Source organism: Geotrypetes seraphini, chromosome 11, assembly GCF_902459505.1.
Source record: "Geotrypetes seraphini chromosome 11, aGeoSer1.1, whole genome shotgun sequence".
Lineage (NCBI taxonomy): Eukaryota > Metazoa > Chordata > Amphibia > Gymnophiona > Dermophiidae > Geotrypetes > Geotrypetes seraphini.
In genome coordinates this window covers 31,685,189-31,705,662 of record NC_047094.1, presented here as the reverse complement: position 1 = coordinate 31,705,662, position 20,474 = coordinate 31,685,189, and the positions used below count along the sequence as shown (strand labels likewise).

Genomic DNA, 20,474 nt, shown 5'->3' with positions numbered 1-20,474 from the left:
GTGCTTTTGTTTTGGAGTGATATTTTTGAATTTTTGTCTTGAACCAGTGGGACATACCAAAGAAGTCCCCTGAATCTAGCCTGCTGTGGGCACTGAGGACCCAAAAGTGAAGTCGTTTCGTGCTGCCACCTCCACTCTGTAGAAGTTCATGAAGGTATGGGAGGGTGGACCATGTAGCCGCCCTACAAATTTCCTCAGGCAACACTGACCAGGATTCCATCCATGAAGAAACCATACCCCACGTAGTGTGTGCTCTCAAAGCAATCGGTAGTTTACCACACCCCATATACACTAAAGCAACAGTTGCACAAATGCACCTGGAACTAGAAACCTTAAAGGCTGTCATTCCCAGGCAGCTAGGGCTCGTTAGCAGAAAAATGATCTGAGAGATGAAAATCATTCATCACCTCTAGGTAACTGAGAACAGCTCTCCTAACATCCAGCAACGCCAAAACTTTATCTTTTATTTTTCTCTGTTATATTACACAAATCTGGGGTAGTTGGACTTCCTGATTTAAGTGGAAGTCTCTGAGACCACTTTGGCAAAAGGAAGGGACTGTGTGGAGGGAGCCCTTGCCTCCATAAACCTGAGGAAAGGCTGTCTTCAAGACAAAGCTTGTAGCTCTGAATCCCTTCTTACTGGAACAATAGCTACTAGAAAAAAAATCTTAATGATAAGATCCATCAGATATGCCTCTCACAAAGGCTCCTATGGAGCCTTACTGAGGGCCTGCAAAACTAAGTTAAGATTCTACATTGGGAATGGCTGTCACATCGTAGAGGAGAAAGCAGCCATAATGGTCCTTTCAAAAATATAGCGACATGTCGATCTTTGCTATTCTAGCCCTAAAACATGAGTCTTGCCACTTGCACTTTGAGGGAGTCAACAGCCAAACCCTTCTCAGGACCATCCTGGAGAAACGCTGAGACCAACCAACATTGGAGCCTTCACCAGCTCCATATTCTCCTCAGCACACCAGCGCCGAAACATCTTCTAAGCCTTGTAACAGTAGTTGGTTTCTTAGATGTGAGGATGGTGGCTATAACCACCTCTGAGAAACTCTTCTACGCTAAGACCATGCTCTCAAGAGCCATGCCGGAAGCCTAAATCGTTCCAGAATCTCCAGGGCAACAGGACCCTGTGAGAGCAGTCAGATGCAATGGCAGTTTGAGACACTTGTCCCTCTATATAGAAATCAGATCCGGGTACCATGGTCAACACGGCCAATCTGGGAGAGCCAGGATTACCAACCTCGGATGGTTTGTTTTACTTTGAATGACCCGGCCTACCATGGTACACGAGATAAAAATGTACAACAGGCCTTTCTCTGGGTACTGTTGTACTAGAGCGTCCAAGCCGGCAGTTTCAGGCTCAAATCTTCGGCTGAAGAATCAAGAGACTTTTTTGACTGCCAATGCCATCAAAGCGAATGTTGGACACCTTCATCGACTACACCCAATGCTTTCAAAAGCCCTCTGAGCTAGGCACCATTCCTCTGGGTGTAGGGTCTGCTGGCTGAGATAGCTGGCCTGCACATTGTCCACTCCAGATACATGCACTGAAGATAGAGTTTGCAGGTGTGCTACTGCCTAGCAAAACAACTGGGTCTCCAGTTTCCAAGGAGCACTCTTGGTGCCTCTCTGCCTGTTGATGTAAGTCACCGCTGTGGCATTGTCTGAGAAAACCTAGACTACTTTGCCTTCCAGGGAGTTCTCAAATGTCTGTAGGGTCAGATGAATGGCTTGCAGCTCCAAGTGGCTGATAGACCACTTCATCTCTGAAGGAAACCATTGGATCAGAACTGGGTGATCCTCACAATGACCTCCCAACTCCCGCCATAAAAGCTGGTATCTATTGTTAGATCACCCAAGAGGATATGCATAGCAGCAAGCCTTTTTCCAGTGACTCCAGCCAGAGCTACCAACACAAACTTTAGACACATTTCCACCATCCAGGTCTGTGGCCTCTGCTGAGAATTTGCTTGTGAAGACCACAGTGGGACAATAGTGTGTCATGGAGAGGACATAACTGAGCTTTTACCATAAACCTCATCTATGGTTGCCACCATTGACCCCAGCACTTACAGTCAGTGCCAAGCCGTGGGAGCTGGCATCATCTGGATCTCCGAAATCTGCCGTCTTAGCTTCAGTTTGCATGTCTCTGGCAAAAAAACACAGCCTTCTGCCATGTTGAAGCAAATTTCCAAGTATTCTAAGGATTGTGTGGGCTCCAAGTGACTTGGAAAAAGATGACTGAGGGGAGATATGATTGAAGTCTACAAAATCCTGAGTGGAGTAGAACAGGTACAGACTAGGGGACACTCGATGAAGTTACAGCGAAAAACTTTTAAAACCAATAGGAGGAAATTTTTTTCACTGAGAGAATAGTTAAGCTCTAGAACGCATTGCCAGAGGTTGTAGTAAGAGCAGATAGTGTAGCTGGTTTTAAGAAAGTTTTGGACAATTTCCTGGAGGAAAAGTTCATAGTCTGTTATGGAGAGACATGGGGGAAGCCACTGCTTGCCCTGGATCGGTAGCATGGAATATTGCTACTCCTTGGGTTTTGGCCAGGTACTAAGGACCTTGATTGGCCACCTTGAGAACGGGTTACTGGGCTTGATGAATGAGATGGATAACCTGGACATACTGGCCTCACTTGTGAATGCTGGACACTACAGACATTTTTTACCTATATTTTCCCATAGCCTAAACCAGCTTTCCTTTCAGATGGAACAGCCTGTACCTTGCTGTCTGTGAACACATGTATCCTTTGAAATGCTAACCCAGCTGGCCTTTGCTGCAAAGTTCCTGTCTCCATTCCCTGCTGGGAGGATACTTCTCCAAGGTTCTGATGAGCTGTTATCAGTGCTGTATGACTTCACATATGCAAGGCACCCTGAAAAGCCATAAAACATTTATAACAAGCAACAATCCCTGCAGGATGACGGGGGAGTAGAGAGATGAAGAAGCCTTGTACCAAGACAGAAGCTATGGGAACCAGCCACAGCAGGGGTGCTGAAAGGTCACCCTTGCCAACTTTCTGCATAAGACTCAGCGTTGTAAAACCACAAATCAGCATCTCCAAGGTGATAAGGATCTCAGAGCTGGAGGAAGAAAGTTCACGAAGAATTCTCTGTTTCTGCTCGGGCTCCCCTCCTGGGGGTGGGGATAAGTGAGAGAGGCGTGGACTGGGGGAGGAATAGTTAGGTATACATTTTTGTACCAATAGGGAAGTACATGACCAGATTTCGGGGATATGCTTTTTGGAACAAAAAGATAATTTCTCTATATAACAATCCACGCATCACAGGTAAAACCAGAGAGATTCACTTGCTTATGTCAGCGGGGCAGTGCTAGTCCCCTGCTAGGCATATCAGTGTAAGTTCTACTCTCCATTGCATATTTTGAACTGACAATATATTTCTTTCTGCTATGCCTTTGCTGCTGTAATTTTGTAAGTCTTTATATTAACAATAAAAATATTGTCTGTTTTGGAAAATACAATGCCGACTCGTAGTCATTCCAATGAGGTAAAATAAGTGGCATTTACTTTATGGACCATTGGTCTGACCCAGGAAGGCTAGTCTTATGTTCTTAATCAAGGTCCTGCAATAATTAGACAACTTGTGCCACTGTTGTCTTTCCCTCGTGCTTGGAGCTCTGATCGGCCAGTCGTCTAAGTATAGACGCACCTGGATCCCTGTTTTATGCAGATGTGCTGTGACGATGACGACTATCACTTTGGTAATGGTGGAAGGCACCGCTGCCAGCTCGAAAGGAAGTGCTGAGAACTGGCTTTCCAGTTTAAGGAATCTCAGGAACTTACTGTGAGCCAGAAATATGGGAATATGAAAGTAAGTCTCTGACAAATCTGGAGAGACCAGAAATTCCCCAGTGCCACTGAATCTATGACTGAATGCATGGTCTCCATTTAGAATCATGGCACCTTCAGCACTGCATTGACCGACTCCAGATCCAAGACTGGGTAATATGCAATATAGGGCAAGCCTGATTCTTCAGCTGGTACAGGTTTTACGGCCTGAATATCCAGAAGCCATGTCACCATTGCTCGGTCTCTGACTGCTTTCTCTAGCCGACCATCAGGCAAGTTTGTGTTTGAAGTGCTTGAAGTGTTTAATGTTTGCCTTATTTTGAAATTAAAAAAAATGGTTTAGTGGCAATTTTATGGTCTTATGTTTTCACTTTTTCTGACTTAACATTACCATTCCAAAAACCGAAATATGCCTGGTCCCAAGAATTTCAGATAAAGGATCTTGTCCTTGTATTCTACAACAAGATTTTGGAGTTCTAAAACAGAGGCTATGCTTTTTCCATGTAGGGAAGGACTTAAATAAGGATCCTGCATAAACATAAACAAAACTATAATAAAGGAAGTTCTAAAGGTTATTTTGGACCAGAAATTGAATTATCACGAGCAATAAGCTCTCTGGTTAGAAGCTGTTTTTATAGGCTACGGAAGATTAGATTGTTATCCTCATTTCTTGACGTATCATCTTTGAATATTCTAATTCATTTGTTAGTCATAAGAACATAAGAATTGCCACTGCTGGGTCAGACCAGTGGTCCATTATGCCCAGCAGTCCGCTCACGCGGCAGCCCTCACGTTCTTGTTCAGCAGGAACTTGTCTAACTTTGTATATTGTCTTTGTCTAACTTTGACTATTGTAACGCTTTGTACAAGGGAATAACCTTAAAAGAAATACGTAGATTACAAATCCTACAAAACATTGCAATAAAAATAATTACCAAAAGGAAAAAATTAGATCATGTGACTCCCCTATTAAAAGAAGAACATTGGTTACCCGTAAATTATTGAATTACATACAAAATAGCTTTACTTACACACAAAACATTAGTGAATAAAGTCCCTGCATTTTTAGAAAGACTCCTAATCCCTTACGCTCCAACAAGATCTTTAAGATCTGAGGAGAAATAATAATAATAATAATAACTTTATTTTTATATACCGCCAGCTATCTTGCGACTTCTAGGCGGTTTACAGTAAAAGAGATTGTGAATACAATAAAAGAAAATGTAAATACAATAAAGAGAAGCTTTACGTACAATGAATTAAGGAGTTTAGCAGTGTACATCTTAATACAGTAAAGAGAAACTTTAGGTACAATGAATTAAAGAGTATAGCAGTATACTTCTCGTACAATGAATTAAAGAGTAATGCAGTCTACATATGATAATATTAATAATGTTAACAACAGTTTGTGTGTTGCAAGGCCCGGAAGTGCCAAGCTGTTTGCTCAGAAGTAGAAATATTCCGTGACTTGAATAGAGTGTTCGTAGTTAGTGATTAGGGGTTGGGGTTAACAGTTTGCAAGTTTAGTTATGTGATGATGTTACGAGGGGGGTTGATGTTCCGGTTCGTTGCCTAGGTGTTTCAAGAATAGGTAAGTTTTTAGGTGTTTCCTGAATTGTTCATAATTGTTTGTGTGTGCAATGAGTTTTTCTAGGTCTTTACCCCATATGGCTGCTTGATATGATAGCAGTTGTTGATGGTGTCTCTTATATTTGCACCCTCTAGCCGGTGGGGAGACAAATTTCGTGTGTGTTTTTCTTTCGTGTCTGTTGGTTGGGAATGAGAAGAGATCTGTGATGTATTTTGGGGCTAGACTATTTAATACTTTGAAGCAGAGACATCCTAGCTTGAACTTTGTGCGCGCCTCCATCGGCAGCCAGTGTAGGAGTCGGTAAGAAGGGGTTATGTGATCGGACTTCTTCAGCCCGAAAATCATCCTGACTGCTGCATTTTGTATCAATTGTAGTCTTTGCATTTGCTTCTGGGGGATCGTCAGATGGGTGATGTTGCAATAGTCCAGGTGGTTTAGTATTAGGGATCTCTCCTCTCAGTCCCCTCACTAAGATTCATTTACTCAAGGAGAGACACGATCTCCTCTGTTACGGCACCTCAAACTTGGAACTCGCTTCCAATTTATATAAGGGAAGAAAAACTACTCAGTAAATTTAAAGATCTCCTACACAAAATGCAACGTCCTTTTGAAACTGAACTTAAATGGGCACGAGACTTACAATTCACTCCAAGTGACGACCAATGGGAATATTTGTGGTCACGTACTCATATCATATGCAGAGCTGCGGTATTTCTCCAAACTTCCTTCTTCTTAATGCATAGGGCTTACTGGACCCCAAGTCGTCTGGCTCGTTTTCAACATGGTACAACAGATAAATGCTGGTCCTGTGACTCTTCGCAGGGCACGCTTAGACATATGCTGTTTGACTGTCCATTACTCCACACCTTCTGGACTAGAGTACTCGCTGACATTAATAGCCTATTACAGGTGCCCATTCCACACACATATCGCACTATCATCGCTGGAAGTATTAATCGACCTGATCTTTTTGCCAAAGACTCTGATTGCCTTATCCATATACTTTTGCTCATAGCTATCAAAATCATACTCACCAATTGGAAAAATCTAGATAATGTAAGTTATGATAACTGGTGGAACTCTGTTTGCTTGACAATTAAATATGAAAGAATTGTTGCTGAAAGATCTGATAGATTGCACAACTTTGATAGGTTATGGGGCCCATTACTCCAACATGTTGGCTTCATCCCAAATGTTAGTTCACAAAACTCATAGTGGTAAACCTTATGTTAATCTTCTCTCTTTGACTTTACTTCATTGAGATTACTGTTATGTATTAACTACTTATCCTCTTCACTCTGTGATAGTGATGCACCTTAATGCAATGCTTTTCCTTACAGTACAGTATACGGATGTTACCTTTTTTGTACTTCTTAAACGTATCATGACCTGATTATTCTACCTTTTATTTTTACTCCCTACTCCTTTCGGTTCCTAGACATATGTACTATATTGTGTTCATGAACCTGTGCTTTGGTCTATGCAATTGTAATTCCTCTACATGAACTATACTGTATTGATTGCGTTATTTGTTTATGCTTATGTTTTTTTTTTTTTTTCTACAAAACTTTAATAAAACTTACTGAACTTAAAAAAAAAAAAAGATCTCCTGAAAAGCTGGCTTTTTAAGAATGCTTTTTAGTGAGCTACTCGAATTCTTTATAACTCAAACATCCTATAGCGGACTAAAACTCCTTTAAAGGAAAATTAAGTGGGTAACTCTTTCCCAACCTATAGTTTTAACCCCTTATTCATTTTTGTTTTTGGATTGTATTTAAACCTACCCTCCTCTAGTGTCTTGCAATGTCTTAATTTTTAACAGATATGTGATTTTTGGTTTTACCCTTACCCTGATTTTATCACTATTTGTAAATCGCATTGGATTATGATATTGCAATCAAATCAAATTTTTGAATAAACTTGAAACTTAACTCTCTCTTGCATGTTTAATGTACAGCGAGGCATGCATTTGGTAGCACTACAGAAATAATAAATAGTGGTAGCCATTATAGAATCAATACTCATTGTGCCACAACTTGTGGAGCTCAGTTACAGAACTACCCTCATAGTGCCTTGGGGCCATGTGGTCAAAGCATCATCCTCAGATAAGAGATTAAATTAAAAAAAAAAAAAAAAAAATTGGTAAGTGTATATGATATTGTTGAAATTTATCAGTTCCTGTCGAGCTTAAAGATTTTACATACGTGTGTTCACTTATAGTTTTGATTTATAGGTACTATAATTATGTGACACAAAAATTAGATTACATTACATTATGAGTTTTATTCTGCCACTACTACAAAGAGTTCAAAGTGAGTCAAAGAAAAAAAAGTTACTAGGAACAAACCCATTTGAACAATTTACAACAAATCATCTAAAAATTTATTAAATATAAACTGTATTTTTTAATAATCTCCTAAATGTCATGTAATTACCATCTGCTCCTATTAAAAAAAAGAAAAAAAAGTCTTATTCCAAATTGTGGGTGCCTGAGGAAAAAAAAGACCTAGACCAGTGACCAAACTATTATCTGTTTTGACCTTGGAAATTTAATATTAAACAGATTTCAAAAATGATAACAACAACTTTATTTTTATATACCGCAATACCTTGACAGTACAGCAAAAAGAGACTGAATACAAACAGCAAAATTACATCAAACATTCTGACAAATACATCAACAAGAGTGTAAAATTAAACAAATTTATCAAATAGATAGGTCTTAACTGATCTTCTAAAAGTTTAATAGGAAAAAGCTTTTACAATGAGGTCACTCAGACTTTTGTTCCATTTGCAAGCTTGAAAAGATAAAGGCCTCGATTCACTAAAGTCAGTGATCGTATGACGATCGCTGCTAACCAACCCAATTCACAGAACAGCCCACCGCGTGTTTCCTCCCTCGATCGCCCATTTTCTGATCCGGCCATGCAAATTTGTAAAACCACATGCAAAATAGCCAAGCGACTGATTCACTTACATTCCTTGGGCTATTTTCCATTGGGTTTTACGATCCTAAAAACCCGATTGCTGTAGACCTGTCGGGGTTTATTGTTTTTTTTTTTAAAGAGCACAGATATTTTGCATGTATTACACATGCAAAATATCTGCCCAATAATAAAAAAAGAAGTGTGGGGGAAAAAAAAGCCCCCCTCCCCCAAACCAAAAAAAAGGCAGGAGGGATACCCACACCCTCTTACTACCAGATGCCCCCCTGTCGCTGCCCGCCGAACTATTAAATATGGCAAGAGGTATGCCCACTCCCTCCTACCACCAGACACCCGACGCCAACGAATGGCAGGAGGGATACCCACACCCTCCTGCCATCAGACGCCCCACCTGCCTGTTGCCGAACTACCGGTATTAAATATGGCAGGAAGAATGCCCACTCCCTCCTGCCACCAGACACCCGACGCCAACGAATGGCAGGCGGGATACCCACACCCTCCTGCCATCAGACGCCCTGCCTGCCTGTTGCCGAACTACCGGTATTAAATATGGCAGGAAGGATGCCCACTCCCTCCTGCCACCAGGCACCTAATGCCAATGAATGGCAGGTGGGATGCCCACTCCCTCCTGCCAGCGAAGTGCCCCCCATCCCTCGGCTGCAAGGTGCCCTAAAGGGTAGAGAGCCCAGAATTGTAAAGTCTCATTCTTCACATATCTGCTGGTTGACAAGCAAAATGCACAAATTCTGGACTGATCTGGTAAGGATGTTAAGGAAAGACAGCATTTTTTAGTTGCCTACTTGAGCTCAAGTTATTGCTATTCTCATGTCCATTACAATTAATTCTAACCTCTAACCTCTTGATTAAATAAGAAAAGATTCAACAATCAAGACATTAAAACGGATTCCACTGCTATCATTTTAGCATTTCAGAATCTACATGTCAAAGATTAGATATCAGTGAAAAAAGCTTTTGTAAATTACATGTTGAAGAAATCCTGTATCTTCATAATTTAAATCCATACATTACAGCTTAGAGCTAAACTTACTTGCAGAACATGAGGTACGGCCTCCAATAACTCCATTAACTTGGAATACCCATAGTCAGAGACCCGACACTGCTTAGCAAAATGGTGGTGGTAAGTTGGAATAAATTTACTGACTTGCATGATACAAAATGGCTGGTTCTTCAGCAAATCAATTACTTCTCTGCTGAACTGGATTAGCTGAGGGTTGCCTACAGGACTCTTTGAACGTAACATCCATGGGTCTGGAGGGGAAAAAAGTTTTGTTAATCTCCAAGTATTTATTTGGAGAGCTGCATAATGAAATTTTTTGTCTTCCTATATATATATATATATGTATATATATATATATATATATATATATATATATATATATATTTTTTTTTTTAATAAATCTTTATTCATTTTTACATCTTACAACAAGTGTATCAATAATTTTTTGTCTTCCTATATATTACTTGTCATGATCTATTATGAAGCTAAAAGTTATTGTTGTGCAGCACAATAATTGAACATACCACAGGCTAGATTCTGTCAAAAGTAGGGGCCTACAACTTTTGAACCAATGTTGCTTAGCTTAAATTGCAAAATGATTTGGGTAAAAAAATGCTAAAAAAGAAAGAAAAACTTAAATTCATGATCTGTAAAAGCAATTCAAAGTTGATCTTTACCTGAATTAGGAGGTGGTGGTTTATTGTGTATCCACTTTATAACTTTAATGCCATTTTGTGCCAAGGCAATATTAACCCCAGGTACACAGGTAATGAGATGTTCCAAAGGAACACCTCCCTCGCCATCCTGCACTGTTTCCAGAACGTTGAACTCCGATGCATAGCAATCTAGAAAGCTAACAAAGAATAACTGTGAAGTCAGATCAAAATATTAGCTCAGTAAAAGCCACATGTACTAAAACAGGGGTGCCCAACACGTCGATCGCGATCGACCAGTAGCTCAGGAAGGCAACGCGAGTCGATCGCGGAGCCCATCCCGGGCTCCATGATAGACTTGTGTTGCCGTCCTGATCTACCGGGCCGATCAGCCTTCCTCTCCAGTGTTCTCTCTAGGGCTTTTTAGCTGGGCGGTCCGCCCAGCTATCATCTGCTGCTGCCGCCGCTGCTGAACATTAAAAAAAACAAAAAAAAAAACGGCTTGGAGATTTCAGCCCGTAGTGAACTTATGCTCCGTGGCTCTAACGTGTGCGTGCCGGCTTCCCTTCTCTTCCCTCAGAAACCGAAAGTTATGTCGGGGTGGGGGGGGGGGAGAAGGGAAGCCGGCACGCACATGTTGAGAGCCCTGAAGCAAGCATTCGCTATGGGCTAAGGCGGGAGACAGGTTAGTGAAGCATTTGCTCTTCTTGCTGCCGGGTCCTGCCTACTTTCTGTTTCCGCGAAGGCAGGACCCGGCAGCATTTCCCCCAATAGGTCGATTGCGATCTTGGGCTAATCAGCCTTCCTCTCCCCGACGGCAGAATTGATGTCGGGGAGAGGAATGCTGGTCAGCCGAAGCAGGGACAGCTTGGGGCGGCGGCGGCTTTCAGGCCTGTTATTGGTGGCGGTTTGGGTCCTGGTCCCCGATGGCAGTGGCTTGGGGGAGGGCAGGGAGAAAGAAAGAAAAAGGGCAGGCAGGGAGACAGAAGGAAAGAAGAGAAACAGAAAAAAAAGAAAGGGAGGTAGAGAGAAAGAAAGGGCAGGGAAGAGGAAGGAAAAGTTGGGGGAAGGAATGAGGTCTGGAGGAGAGGAAGCATACAAGCTAAAAGAAGGGAAGAAAGATAGGATGCACAGTCAGAAGAAGAAAGTGCAACCAGAGACTCATGAAATCACCAGACAAGGTAGGAAAAATGATTTTATTTTAAATTTAGTGATCAAAATGTGTCTGAATTTATATCTGCTGTCTATATTTTACACTAAGGTCCCCTTTTACTAAACCACAATAGAGTTTTTTAGCGCAGGAAGCCTATGAGCGTCGAGAGCAGCGCTGGGCATTCAGCGCAGCTCCCTGCGCTCTAAAAACTGCTATCGTGGTTTAGTAAAAAGGGAGGGGGGTATATTTGTCTATTTTTGTATGGTTGTTACTGAGGTGATAGTGCATAGAGTCATCTGCTTTGACCTCTTTGAAAAAACCTGGAATAGGAATGATAATTAACATTTTTTTTTAATTTTATTTTATTTTTTAATTTTATTGTTGGTAGATCATTTTGACTTGGTCATTTTAAAAGTAGCTCGCAAGCCCCAAAAGTGTGGGCACCCCTGTACTAAAAGGTCAATGAGAAAAATGCTTATGCATCTGACTTCAAGTATCCATGTTACAGAGGCTCCAAAATTTTTATGTAAACCAAATCACTAACCCAGTTCTAACATTCCATCAAACTTTGGTATATCAGAGCACTGCACATTTAGGGAATCTGCCAAAATAATGGTATATAATCAGCCAAAGGGAATGCAGTATTCAACCTGGGACTCTGACCATTTGTATTAGGAAAGCAAAAAGATGACTTTTGGACTGCTATACAAAACTATACCTGTTATTGGCATATTCCTGGACAGACAAGGGAAGAAAGGGAAAGTCAATAAATTGTGTTGCAGTGTAAACACAAGTCACATGAGCCTCCTGGGCGTACTTATAAATGAAAGTAAACAAGAATGTCACATGATAAAGCTAAATATAGAAAATTAGCATTTCACACTGCATATGTATAGTTTTGGTCCATCAAGATCTTGACTTCTTGCAATAATGCTTTAATTTTTAAAAATGGGGCAAAATGCAGATATTATCGTTTTACAATAATCCATCGTTTACCTTAACAAAGGTACAGTGCCCTCATGGGTCTGCAGAAGACTGTGAACTTGAGGCGCAAAAGTCTTCAAAGACAAAATCACAAATGGAATGGTGTATGAATCTGGATCAAATTCATGTTCACTGATGAAAAAAAAATTGTATGTTATCTAATCAATCTAATAATTGTATGTTATTTTGTATCCATGTGTGCATTTCTGACATCTGTTGGATGTACTGTCTAAAAATCTGCACACCAGTAACCCATGATTACTCCAAGAGTATCTACATTATGTATATACAGTGGTACCTCGGTTTACGAGTGCACCAGTTTGCGAGTGTTTTGCAAGACGAGCAAAACATTCGCAAATTTGGTGCCTCGTAAACCGAGCTTGCCTCACTGTACAAGCGCCCCCCCCCCCCCCGAGAACCGGCACCCTCCCCGCCGCCATCATGCACCCCCCGCCGCCACCTGAGATCCCCCAACCCACCCGAACCCTCTTCTTACTTCCCTCCGCATCGGCATCGCCGGCATCAGCATGTCCTGTACCTGAAAATCTTCTTCCTGTGCAGGGCCTTGAGCATGCGCGCATGCTCAAGGCCTGGCACAGGAAGAAGATTTTTGGGCACAGGACATGCTGATGCCGGCGATGCGGAGGGAAGTAAGAAGAGGGTTCGGGTGGGTTGGGGGATCTCAGGTGGCGGCGGGGGGGGGGGGGGGGTGCCGGATCGCAGGGGGGAGGGGGGAAGGTTTGGGGTGGGAACATATCAAAGCAAGTTTCCCCATAGGAAGTAAGGGAAACTTGCTTTGATATACGAGCATTTTGGATTACGAGCATGCTCCTGGAACGGATTATGCTCGTAATCCAAGGTACCTCTGTATATATATATAAAAACTATGAAAATCTACATTAAAGCTTCAGATGTTTTCTAATATTTGCAAGTAGAGCAGAATTCACACATAAGCAATTCATGCATGTGCCTAGGGCCCAAACGTTTAGGAGGGGCCCTCTCAGCTATGATAATTCAGTGACTCCCTAGGCAAATTTGGTCCTCATAAGTTAGATGCCTGTAGAAAAAGAGTGGAAGGGAGTGGATGGCCACCATTGCCTGCAGAAGTCAGTCTGTCCCCCCCCCAACCCCTGTGCATTAAGCAAAGTCAGCAAGCAGCATTTCTTACCTGCTTTTTTTCTCTGCTGGCTTTCCTCTGTACACAAGGGGGCTTATTTGTGCGAGTTTTTAAAATGCATTTATATTGTGAAAGGAGACTCAATACACTTGCTTGCTCAAGGCTCAAAAAAGGGTTAATCCTGCCCTGTGTACAAGAAAATACTGAAGCAAAATTCCATCCACTCAATCTGACATCCGGCTAATTGCTGTTATACTAATCACCTTTGTTTTACTTTAAACTCTGATTACAACACAAGCTGATGTGGTTAAGTGAACACTCAGACCCGCAGCTGATGGTCTCCTTAACAGCTGCTCCGTGAACTTGTTTCACCAGACCTCAGCTGCGGGTCTGAGTGTTCGCTTAACCACATCAGCTTGTGTTGTAATCAGAGTTTAAAGTAAAACAAAGGTGATTAGTACAACAGTGATTTATAAGCATCACCTTGGATAAATACATTCCCTTGCTATTTTTTGATTATATCAAGCTAATTGCACCATATTCTCCATCTGCCATGATATCCAGGATCAGCATGATCAGTAAATTTAGGTGGATTCTCTTCTACACTCCAGAAAATGTAGACAAAAAAAAAAAATCTCTCAATAGTTCCAAACACTCATCCAATTATAAGGTATTGCTACAAAGTGTAAGACTGCAGGTGTGTGGTGTGAGTGTTTTACATACAGGTAATCAATCTGTTCTTCTAATGTACTTTGGGCAGTGGAGGATTAATTCACTTGCCCAGGATCACAGGGAGCAACAAAGAGTTTGAACCCACAACCTTGGGCTGTAGCTCTAACTACTGCGCCACACAAACATACATACATGTCAATAAACAAGGGATTATCATAGATCCTTAGAAACAATAGCAATGAAGTGGGAAAAATGCATAGCCAAAATACATTCTCAAGAGGGAAAGGACATAATAAGCAATTAGATGTTATGAAGAGGATATCTTACCCTTTATGTCCTGCCACCCTTCTGTAGGGTAGGGACACAGTTCTGAAGCTTTTTGATTGATAGAGATAGAGATAGATAAAATAAAAAAAATGGTACCTAGAATTTTCATACCTTATAATTGGACAAGTAGATGTGTGTTTTGGAACATTGTTATATACCATGGGACTCATGGGATGTCCAAGTGCCGATAATCAAAACCAATTTTCTGGACATGCAGGAGCACTTTTAAGCTACTGTGTGTCCAGAGAGCAAAAGGGCATGATGGGAGGTGTGTTATAGGTGGAAATCATGTGGGCATTAATCTGGACATACCGCAGCCAAAATCAAAGCTTTCCCAGAGGGAACTTAAAGACGCCGGCAGTTAGACCTGTTTGAGTTGCGTCTAAGTTTCACAAAGGTTCCCAAACTGACAGGACAACCAATGAAGAATTTAAGACATGACCCCTCCCCCCCCGCTTAACACTCCCAGTGGTCACAACCCCCTCCCACCACCCAAAAAGCGAAAAACAAACCAACCCAAACAACCCGTAGGCTTCCCATCAGCTGATCGTGGCAGAAGGAATCCCCATCAGCTGAACTGGTTTTGGAGGATTCCTGTCGGCTCTGCTGATGGGGATTCTCCCTGCCAGGATCAGCTGAGCCATGAGCCCTACACCCCTCCCCGGCATCCCCCTGATACCTCACTCCCTCCTGCCTACTGGGCCATGTGCTGCAATGACAGGGCTTTCCCCTCCCAACACATCCCAAGATGCATTGGGAGAGGAAAGCCCCTTCATTGCATCAGCTCAGCTGATGGGGATTCCTTCTGCCACAATCAGACAAGGTAGCTAGTGGGTATGTCTACAAAACTTGTTTGTACATTTTTTTGCGTGGACATTTTTATTGTTGAAAAAGGGCAAAAAAGGTAGACGCCCTAAGGACCAAAATTTATACCCTGCTCATTTCCAAAAATAAAAGGTAGACATTTGGCAGCTTTGAAAATGGACATTTTTCCTTCTGGGTTTGTAGACATTTTGCACAAAACGTCCAACCTCAGACCTAGGCACATTTTTTATTATGCCCCTCCATGTATTCTAGAATTATAATTGCTATGCTGTCATTTTCCTTTACCTTTTTATCAAATAACTACTGTAAACATATCCAGAACAACTAACTTGGTGCCTTCAGTTAGGTATGCCAATTCTCCAACAGCATCAGTGTGCCAAAGCACTGAAATATAACACTAAACCTGAACTGCCTTCGCCTCCCTCATGAATCAGAATAGGCCCATGGCAGGTTGAAAGCAGAAGCTGTTTCCAAACCAGCAAAAAAAACAAAAACAACAAACCAAAAGAGGAGCATGAAGTTTTATTCTAGAAGTATTCTAATGACAGCAGATACTGAAGTTTAGGTGCTAAATTCATTACCTAAATACTGTATTGATGCAATGTTGCCTGCAGACAGGATCGTGATATTCCAACTCTTCAAATACTATGGGACTGCAAGTTGATGATGAACCATCATGTGACTGGGAGGAGCCCACTGGACTCTGTCTGGCCTGGCTACTGGGTAAAAGACAGACCATACGTCCATTTCCTTGATCACGGATCGCCACAGTGTCTGTTAATTTGTACAAATCGGACACAATAGGTTTGTGCCCAAACCTGAACAAGGGGAAAAAAATGACCACCACATAAAGTCAACAGTTATAACAGGATGACTAGATAGGCTATAAATTTATGAAATATACAAAAATTTGACAAAGAGAGGCCCTGAAATTAGTTAGTTCACATGCCTGGTTTGGGGCTTAAATATCCAAAAAGTGGCCCAGTGTTTTTGGGGGGCAAGTTTTAAATTTATGCAGGTAATTGCGAAGTCCACTAGTGTTTCCAGCAGTAAACTTTGCACTGATTTAAAGAAGAATCTAGGACCTACCTGCTAATTTTTTTCTCTTTTGTTCTACTACACCAGTCCAGAACCATCAACAAGTAGATATAGACAGAGAACCCCCCCCCCAAAAAAAAAAAAAAAGAAGTCCTGCATGTTTTACCCCATAAAAATATTATGCAATTTTTCAACAAGGATTCAATGCAGCTAACAAAAGACTTTGTATAGCGTTCAACAACAGAAATTGTGCAAGAGGCTGGAGAGGTTGGTAGAGAGATATACTAGTTAGAGTTATCTAATGAGGAAAAAAGATATGTCTTACGTGTCATAAGAACATAAGAAGTGCCTCTGCTGGGTCAGACCAGAGGTCCATCTTGCCCAGCAGTCCGCTCATGCGGCGGTCCATCAGGTCCAGGACCTGTATAGTAATCCTCTATCTATACCCTTCTATCCCCTTTTCCTTCAGGAAATCATCTAATCCCTTCTTGAACCCCAAAACCGTACTCTGTCCTATCACATCCTCTGGAAGCGCATTCCAGGCATCCACCACCCTTTGTGTGAAGAAGAACTTCCTAGCATTGGTTCTGAATCTGTCCCCTCTCAATTTTTCCGAATGCCCTCTCGTAGTTTTCGAAAGTTTGAAGAACCTGTCCCTCTCCACTTTCTCTATGCCCTTCATGATCTTGTAAGTCTCTCTCATGTCCCCTCTAAGCCTCCGCTTTTCCAGCATATGAAAGGTTTTCCATACCTTTTATCAAATGCGTCGCTCTTTTCTGAGCCCTCTCGAGTATCGCCATATCCTTCTTAAGGTACGGCGACCAATATTGGATGCAGTACTCCAGATGCCGGGCGCATACAACGGCAGGATAACTTCTTTCGTTCTGGTTGTAATACCTTTCTTGATAATACCTAGCATTCTATTCGCCTTCCAACAGCGGATGTAAGAGGACTTCTGTTATAGAGATGGGGAGTTTATTCCAAATGTATGGAGCTTGGATTCAATGGTGGACTCAAACATATTTTTCTGGTGGATTTGTTGAGGAGACCAGAAAGGGAACTTGAAACATTGCGTTAGTCTTGATGTTTGTGGTAAGTTTTCACCGTATACAGCTTTGTGGAGCATGCATGCCATCTTGAACTGTATTCTTTTCCTTATCAGTAACCAATGTAGTTCTTTCAGAAGTGGGGTGGCCTTGTAAATTTTGCTGGCTCTGAGTATAAGTCAAAGTATAGTGATATTCTGAAGTACCTGTAATCTTTTGAGTTCCTTTTCTGTGATACCAGTGTATAGGGAGTTACTGTAGTCCAGGTGTGGTAGTAGTATTGCTTGACTGATTGTCCTAAAGTTGTTTTGAATTAGGATGGACCCGATTGTTCTCAGTTGTCTTAGTCTCAAAAAATTCTCATCACTGCATTGATTTGGTCTTTATAGGTTAAGGAAGAGTCAAGAATGACGCCTGCATTGATTTGGTCTTTATAGGTTAAGGAAGAGTCAAGAATGACGCCAGTAATTTAGAGGTTCTTCTGAAGTGAGTTCAATTTCAGTGCATGGTACAGAGTTAAGGTTACCAAACCAGAGAATCTTAGTCTTGGACTTGTTTGAGATAGTTCATTTGTATCCAATCGCTTAGGTAGTCTATTGTGGTTTTTACATGTTGCAGTGTATTATCTAATGCAGTGGTTCCCAACCCTGTTCTGGAGAACCACCAGGCCAATCGGATTTTCAGGCTAGCCCTAATGAATATGCATAGAGCAGATTTGCATGCCTGTCACTTTCATTATATGCAAATCTCTTTCATGTATATTCATTGTGGCTAGACTGAAAACCTGATTGGCCTGGTGGTCCTCCAGGACAGGGTTGGGAACCACTGATCTAATGTATTTTTGGCATCACAAAGGAGAAAGATGTCATCTGCATATGAGAGGATTTGGACTTGTGGCAGGGTGAAGCTTTCGCCTAGAATGTTTATGTATAGATTGAATGATGAGGGAGAAAGTGAAGATTCTTGCGGGACACCACAGGTGGATTTCCAGTTTTGTGATTTTTTTTTTAAGAACATAAGAATAGCTTTACTGGGTCCATCAAGCCCAGTAGCCCGTTCTCACGGTGGCCAATCCTGGTCACTAGTACCTGGCCAAATCCAAGGAGTAGCAATATTCCATGCTACTGATCCAGGGCAAGCAGTGGCTTCCCCCATGTTTTTCTCAATAACAAACTTTGGACTTTTCGTCCAGGAACCTGTCCAAACCTTTCTTAAAACCATACTTCATAAAATCTGTTGTTCAGTAATACATTTCCTTGAATTCCCAGTTCATTTAGTCTCATTAATAGTGAATGGTCTATTCCATCAAATGCTGTGGATATGTCAAATTGGAGTAGAATAGTCTGGATGCCTTTACTTGGATTAAATTTTACCTTAGAGGTTAAGTCCCAATAGTAGTGATGCCATGCTGTGCATGGCTCTGAAGACATATTAAGAGATGTGAAGGATATTCATTTTTTTGAGATACTGGGTTAGTCGTATGTTGCTGCAAAATTCTAATAGCTTTGCAGGCCATGGGATGCTTGATACTGGTCTAAAGTTCTCCACTTTAGTTAGGTCTAGACCAGCGGTCTCAAACACACGGCCTGCGGGCTGCATGTGGCTCTCCAAGTTTTATTTGCGGCCCGCGGTCTGGACGCGATTATTCTTTTCCTTTTGGAGCAGCAGCGTGTCTGGCCATCTCATTCCGTTCAAAGCCGTGGGTTGGCGGCTCCTCGCGCTATCCACTCCTGCATCGGAAGCCTCTCTGACGTCACAACATCAGAGAGGCTTCAGACGCAGGCGTGGATCTCGCAAGGAGCCGCCACCCACGGCTTTGAACGGAACGAGCCGGGCAGACACGCTGCTGCTCCAAAAGGAAGAGAAGGGGAGGGGAAAAAGAAATGCACCTTTCAAAATCCTCCCTCAAAACTGCCGCCATCGTTGGTACTTTTTTTTTTTAAACACGGCCGAAGTTTACGAAGGCGGGGATCAAGATAGCAGCCGCCACGACAAATTTAAACCACTGAAGGAAATCCAGCAACATCATCTGGAAATCGTGAGAAAGCCACAGATCTCTCCTCCTTTGCACTTCAAAAATGCATTCTGCCTCCAGCAAAATAAATAGTAACCCCTGCTCAGGAGCAAGGCACGCAAACTTCACCCCGAATGAAAAATCGTTGGTACTTTTTTTAAAAAAAGCCTGGTGGTCCAGCGGTATCCCTCCCTCACCAGATGGCTCTCGCTCAGGTCAGGAGCGAAGATGTGAGGAGCAAGCTTATGCGCTCCTGCTTCGGCCCGCCTCTTTCTCCTCACATCCATACTCCTAATCTGAGTATGAGAGCTGTCTAGTGGGGACAGGAGAGATTTTAAAAGGTATGGGGTATTTTTTTTTTTTTTAAATTCCCTTGACGGTTGTTAGTTGTTTTTATTTTTTATTTTTCTGTGCCAGACCGCATGAAGGGAAGGGGGGATTGGGGGGGAAATGGTGATGCTGCTGCACAGGGAAGTGGGGTGGGGGGAGGGAAATGCTGCTGCACAGGGAATGCTGCTGCTGTACAGGAAAGTGGGGTGGGGGGGAAATGCTGCTTCTGTTGCTGCTGCACCCAATTGGGGAAAGAAAGGGAAGGAAGGAGAAGGGAGAGGAGAGGAACAAGAGAAGAAGCCAAGGTCATGGGAGGGAGGGAAGGAAAGGAGATATCAGATCATGGAGGGGGAGGGAGAGATGCCAGGGCATGGGGGAAGGGAAGGAGACAGATGCCAGACCAGGGGAAAGGAAGGAAGAAGAGAGAGATAGGAAGGGAAGGTAAGACATGGAAATGTAGATTTTGAAAAGAAAGCAGAAAAATTGAACATTAAGTTAATACCAAAGATGGATGCAAGGCAGAAAGTGAAGACGGAGAGAAAAACAGTCAAAGGACAAGAAGGCCCTGGAAACATAGTTGAAAGCACAGAAAAATAGTCACCAGACAACAAAGGTAGGGAAAATGATTTTATTTTCAATATAGTGATTGAAATGTGCCAGTTTTGAGAAAGAAAAGATATTAAACTTTAAATGTGAGTGCTGCAGAAAAAATAGAGTACTTGGAGGGTCGCAGAAAAAATAGTTAATGTCTTATTAAAGAAATGACAATTTTGCATGACGTAAAACTCTTTATAGTTTATATATCTTTCCTTTTAACTGTTAAAGGAAAGTTTTATAAACTATAAAGAGTTTTACCTCATGCAAAATTGTCATTTCTTTAATAAGACATTAACTATTTTTTCTGCGGCCCTCCAAGTAACTACAAACCC

At 42.0% G+C, this 20,474-nt stretch overlaps 1 protein-coding gene across 5 annotated transcripts in view; it reads right to left on the bottom strand.

Annotated features, from left to right (window-relative positions):
- MARF1 (meiosis regulator and mRNA stability factor 1) overlaps window positions 1-20,474 on the bottom strand; it is a 114,462-nt gene that overhangs the window by 33,788 nt on the left and 60,200 nt on the right. For all 5 annotated transcript variants that reach the window (XM_033962859.1, XM_033962858.1, XM_033962862.1 and 2 more), the window contains 4 exons: window positions 15,699-15,935; window positions 12,189-12,308; window positions 10,064-10,239; window positions 9,417-9,637 (listed from right to left, as the gene is read on the bottom strand). In XM_033962859.1, the coding sequence (XP_033818750.1) occupies window positions 9,417-9,637; window positions 10,064-10,239; window positions 12,189-12,308; window positions 15,699-15,935 (754 nt within the window). The remainder of the gene's footprint in view (window positions 1-9,416; window positions 9,638-10,063; window positions 10,240-12,188; window positions 12,309-15,698; window positions 15,936-20,474) is intronic.